The sequence below is a fragment of the Limulus polyphemus genome, unplaced genomic scaffold (genome assembly GCF_000517525.1).
Source record: "Limulus polyphemus unplaced genomic scaffold, Limulus_polyphemus-2.1.2 Scaffold314, whole genome shotgun sequence".
Taxonomy (NCBI): domain Eukaryota; kingdom Metazoa; phylum Arthropoda; class Merostomata; order Xiphosura; family Limulidae; genus Limulus; species Limulus polyphemus.
Window position 1 is genome coordinate 518,021 of NW_013665924.1, and position 6,066 is coordinate 524,086.

Below are 6,066 nucleotides of genomic sequence, written 5' to 3' on the forward strand. Positions count from 1 at the left end.
ATTATAACGCCCCCACGGCTGAAAGGGCGAGCATGTTTGGTGTGTACTGAAATAAAAACATTTCGTCATAATCACATTCGATTTAGATGATTCTCCATTTTCAAATGGAAAGGCCTCTTAGTGGCACAGCAGCAAGTCTACGGACTTATAACGCTAAAAACTGGGTTTCGATACCCGTGATGGGCACAGTATAGATATCCCAATGTGTAATTTTGTGCTTAACTACAAATAATTAATTGGAAAAATTTATTTTTCCACTATTTGTATAAGAAGTGAGGAGAGTTCTGTAACTAGAATGGATTGCTAATACTCAGTTTATTGGTAAGTTTATATAAAACATCATAAATAAGACAGTTAATAAGTGAATGTTAGAAACAGTGAATACAATTCTCATACCTCGATGTTGCACACAGTGAATGAGGTAAAGATTTTTCCCATTACAAAGAGCTTATTTATAAATCTTTTCTTAAAAAAAACTTTCACAACTGATTTTCTGATGACTAGTTGGAAATTGTTTTTTGATTACCAATTATTAAAACAAACTTTCTGGAACATTTTAAATTGTACATCACCAATAACAACAGATAGTTTCTGTATTTATTAAAGCCACTTAAGGTTTTTTATTTAACATATACTAAACCAAACTACTTCCCAAACGTGCTCCAAACCTGAAGCAAGCTATTTTCCTATTCTCTAGAGACATTCAAAGTTATTTGGACAATATTAACTATTACAAACCTAACTAGGCTAATGAGAATTGTTGGCTAGAAACCTAAATATTCTTCTGACAATGCTGTGGACTTTTTTTCCATTACGACCAAATATGTTTCATGTTACAATACGTATCATTACTAAGATTACCCATTTATAATAAAATGTAAGATTAATTATTTATAAATCCAACTACATATAATTTTTCTTGAGTTTTACTTGGTATTTTCAGGTGATTCATGTAATACGATTTACTCTCATGCTTGCCATATGATTTTCAGGCAACTCTCCTATTCGCGGGATTGGTGTGGGTGACCTACTCTGATTCGCAGGAAGTTTATACACCTGAATATGACATTAAAACCCAGGGAGAAGAACAGACATATCATTCGCAAGTAAGTCTCGGTCTCACTCTGACGACAGTGGAGCGATATTTGCTCTAAGCTGTTTCAAAATCATATTTAATTTACATTAGTCGATACTAGCTTCAATGAATACACAGTTGGCGTAGACGTGTGAGAAAAATGAAGAGAAACTTTTGGTATTCTGCACTGAAGCCTTTGTCTTGTTCAATATAGTACAATTCTCATTTATTCTAGGTATGTGCAGTTTTCATACATTATATGGCCAAAAAGTCCTTACATTATTCTACCTATCTTTGTTCTCAGTTACTCCTTTGATGTAACACCTGGCCTGCCTTTGGAGGGGGGAGGGGGGTGGCTGCAAAGCTGCACTTTGCATATGATATCTCGAGAATACAACCTTCATTGTGTTTGAATGGTAGCGCTACTTGTTTTGGTATATCATATATTACCGAATCAACTATGTAATTAGTGTTTACACACTATGGAACATCTTTTTCAGCGAAATGACCAGTTTGTAAATACATCTTGAAGGAGTAGGGCCAACCTGATCAATTCACAACTCTGGTAAAGGTGGCAGTCCACCATTCATATGGTGAAGCACATGCGTTATTAATTTGTGTTGTGTAAAATAAACATTATTTTTTTACTCTGCATCCCACTCTAGTGTCCGCCCCATTTATTTCTTAGCACAGATTCACTTATTTTTTGCAGAACTCAGTATTATTTTGTAAGTTATCTTACCAAATCTCCCATTACATAATGCACATATCATATGTAATCTTCCGAGAAATCAGTTTATTTCAAAATACTACATGGTATCATAATTTCGGTATTATGAACACAGAATTTTATTGTGAAAAGTTTAATTTTCTGTTAACGTAAGTATCGCCTTTACTTGAACTCTGGACTTTAAAGAAATGCTTTTTACTTGAATAATGGCATTTTATACTCATGAAAGTACTCAAAACTAAAAGAAAAAGTTAGTTGCTGAAGAGAAATAGTTAAACGAGAGTTGTCAGGTGCGGGAGAATACTCTTGTGATGTCAGACTTTTGTCAGCGTTATTTCAACTTCTCTGCAGCCACAGACTTTGGAAGATCAGCCAGTGTCTAATACACTCAAAATGGCAAATTGGACATTACACCTGAGAATTAGTGTAAGGGAAGCATGGACATGCCAGAGCTGTTTCCCTGGCAGATGAGACACTGTACACCAACTACAAATTGAGAACCATGGGGCAGTCAAGAGCCTCTCCAAGCTGGGAGATATCCATGGACCACGAAGAAACCTGGGGTCATCCAAAATTGATGATCAATTTGCCTTAACCAGGCACTGAATATTTGTCTAAGGGTAACATATCCACTATGTTGGTGGCGCTCTCAGTTTCGCATAAGTGTGCATGTCAACAGCTAGGAAAGGCTGCTAAACATCAGAAGATAGTAAATTAATGAATTTATCAGCATGGAGCCTAGCAGCTCAGATCCAACTGGACATGGATGTACCTATTCCCAAGCAGATCAGTCTACTTGTGAGTTATAGCAGAAGCGGAGCATACAATAGCACATGTTGGAGAGTTGCATCCATGTTTCACAAATGAAATTCTAGTGCACTGGCTCAATTAAGAGCTAGGGATTGAGGCTAAAAAGTCAGGGAAAAATAAGATAATATTTCAAGTCATTTTTATTCATCCACTGAGGAGAAAACTGAAAGTACTTACCTGATTGTCCTGAAGGAGACAGATTAGGAAGTGCTGGAGTTAGAAGTAAAATACAGCTCCAGGGAATAGGCTGAATCCCCATCAATGGTTTCCTGGTTTAATGGGACCAAAAGGGCTTTGCAACCTTTGCTCTCTGAACTATCTGGAAAAATTTCACTATAGGAGATATTAGCCAGACATTGGATGATAATTGTTTCATTATGATCAATTTCGATGGTCATGTGGTTTACTAATTAATGACTGATAAGGCTAGAAATGGAATTTCTGAAGCAAAATATTATTCAGTGTATATTGATATACAGTAGTAAAAACACAAATGCTAAATCTGGCTGATAAGAATTTTAGCTTATTAGTATCAATTCATCTGACTTCTGCCAGTGATTATATATTTTATGATGTCTGAAACAAAATACAAGTTAATTTTGATGGCTCATAGATGGCAGCATATTATGAGATTTCAGCCAAAGAGTTATAGTTCGGAAAGTAACCCAAGAAGATTATCAAAGTAATTTGTTTGTGTGGGAGCTACAGGTAGTCTATTATAAGCTACAATAGTATGTGAAAAAAATTTAATGGTGAGATATGTCTATAGCAATATATATCTATAAATAAATATGTGTGTGTGTGTTGTCTTATGTATGAACGTTACATAAAGTTATTGATAATGGGTGTTGTATAATACAATTGGATCACTTACACAAAGACTACTACAATTAAGCAACATGTAGACAGAAGCAAAGGATTTGATTTGAATGTTAAGACCTTGTGATATGAAGTTAACTGTGATCAGTTCCTTGGAAGGTATTGTTTGAATACACAGTGCACCTTTTATTTTCATTAATGCTAGTAAGAGAACGTTTTAATTTCAACATTGAAATATTCAGCATGCAGTGAATTTTTAAGAAAGGATTAGAGTAACAAAGAAACTCACACTACAGTAACGCAGGATAGTTCGAATATATTTAATTTAAATATTCAGGAGTAGGTGAAATTATCAGTAGTAAAGGAAATTCACAAACAATAGTTTAGATGTCACAACACATGTAAACTTGGTGTACTCAGTGTTTTTTATTTTGTTTTTGTTATGATAGGATATTTTGAATTATGTAGACTGGCGCATTTATAAGCACACGATGTTCTAAATATTCTGACATTGTTTCAATACAATGTACAGTTATAACACATAAAAATGCAGGCATTTATAAATGTAAGTTACAACAGGCTAGTAATAAATCTATATCTGGAATAAGACCCCTAAGGAGAGATAATGTGAGCATTGGTGAATCTTAATGATCAAAAGTAAGAGATGGCATCATCTAACACAAGATAACTCATGCATGTAGGAACATGTTTCACAGCTTCAGTCTGCTTCCTTTCATACTGGATCTTGGTTCTATCCATTTGAGAAGCAAATAACATAGGGAATATGTCTGGATTGACTTGTGAGCCATGTTGGCTGATGTTCATCGGGAATGCCAGAGGACAGCATGGCTATAGGCATTGGTCAAGCAGAAAAACAATAAAGCCTGGTTGGACAAAAATTTCACAGGTGTTAGGGATACATTTCCTATGGGCAATATAAGACATGGGTAGATGCAAAGCTCATAAAATGTTGCGTGGTCAAGGTATAGTTTTATCACTCTGCCGCTGAATGTGATTTTAGAGCAAATCATTATTGGATTTATGTCACTCTATATTATAGTTTAAAATTATCTATGGTCTACATATAATAATATATCTAAAAGTATGTTGACCTCACGTAAAGTCTCGTCTCAGGGTCAAGTAACAAAAAATTAACTGTTAAAACAGTTACTTCAGTAAAATGAATAAACACGCAGAGAAGCACATTAAGTTAATATATCACCTTTCCGCAGCTTACAGAGTTTGTTTGTTTTTGAATTTCGCGCAAAGCTACATGAGGGCTATCTGCGCTAGCCGTCCATAATTTAGCAGTATAAGACTAGAGGGAAGGCAGCTAGTCATCACCGCCCACCGCAACCTCTTGGGCTACTATTTTGCCAACGAATAGTGGGATTGACCGTCACATTATAACGCCTCCAAGGCTGAAAAGGCGACCATGTTTGGTGTGACGGGGATTCGAAAAAAAAAAGAGAGAAAACTTACATTACTCTAGAGTAGCAGTAATATTATTCCAGTTTCTACGGAAAAAGGGTTCAAATAATACCAACTCATAATACCCTGATTTTGTTATGCATTGATGTACAACAAATGTCTCACCAAATATTTAGTTAAGGGTCTGCACGATCTTTTTCACACGTGAAATGTTTAATAATAAATCGAAAATTAAACTCTGGATTTGAGATCCTTTCACTAGAAACAACGATAGAAACAACGGTAGTCGAATAAATCAAGATTCAACATAGAAAGTTGTGCCGTATCTAATTTAGCAGTGTAAGACTAGAGGGAAGGCAGCTAGTCATCACCACTCACCGCCAACGAATAGTGGGATTGATCGTTACATTATAACGCCCCCCACGGCTGAAAGGGTGTGACGGGGATTCGAATCCCCGACCCGCAGATTGCGAGTCGAGTGCCCTAACCACCTAGCCATGCCGGGCCAGTACAACAGGAGACTAAAAAAACCTACAATTAATGCTACAGTTTCGATTTTTTAAAATTCTATCCAAAACAATGTTAATAAAACTTGTCTGAAAAAAAATTAAAATCTCAACATTTCAGTTATAATTTTATTTTGACGTCGCACATTTTCTCCGGATAATTACCCGGAATACGCGAGCTGAAAAGGGTTAATTAGTATTTAATAATTTGTGGGTATTTTTTGTAAATTTCTATTTATGCATTGTAATAGAAATGTTTAATTCAATGGTCTTATTTCTTGTTATATTGTTATAATCAATGCCAACTTTGTGTTATTATTATTATTATTATTTTATGCATATTATTATTATAGCTGTCTTTACTGTTCTTACTTATTGGTACATTTTTATAGTTATATTTACTTTATTCCATCCTTTTCTATTTATTATTGTACAGATTTTGTTTCAGTTGTGTATGTCTGCGGACTTTCAATGCTAGAATCCGGGTTTCGATACCCGTGGTGGGCAGAACACAGATAGCCCATTGTGTAGCTTTGTGCTTAATTTCAAATAAACAAATCGTTTATTCTTATTTTATTTTGAATGTACTTATTTATTTCATTATTATTTTATGGTATTCCTAATTATGGCTGCATCCAACGAATTAGTTTATTCGTATTTTCTTATATATATATATATATATATATATATATATA

At 34.7% G+C, this 6,066-nt stretch overlaps 1 protein-coding gene across 3 annotated transcripts in view; it reads left to right on the forward strand.

The window, feature by feature from the left end:
- Positions 1 to 6,066, forward strand: part of LOC111085292 (GATA zinc finger domain-containing protein 14-like) — an 11,750-nt gene that overhangs the window by 1,509 nt on the left and 4,175 nt on the right. For all 3 annotated transcript variants that reach the window (XM_022383168.1, XM_022383169.1, XM_022383170.1), the window contains exon 2: positions 993 to 1,106. In XM_022383168.1, coding sequence (XP_022238876.1) covers positions 993 to 1,106 — 114 coding nt within the window. The remainder of the gene's footprint in view (positions 1 to 992; positions 1,107 to 6,066) is intronic.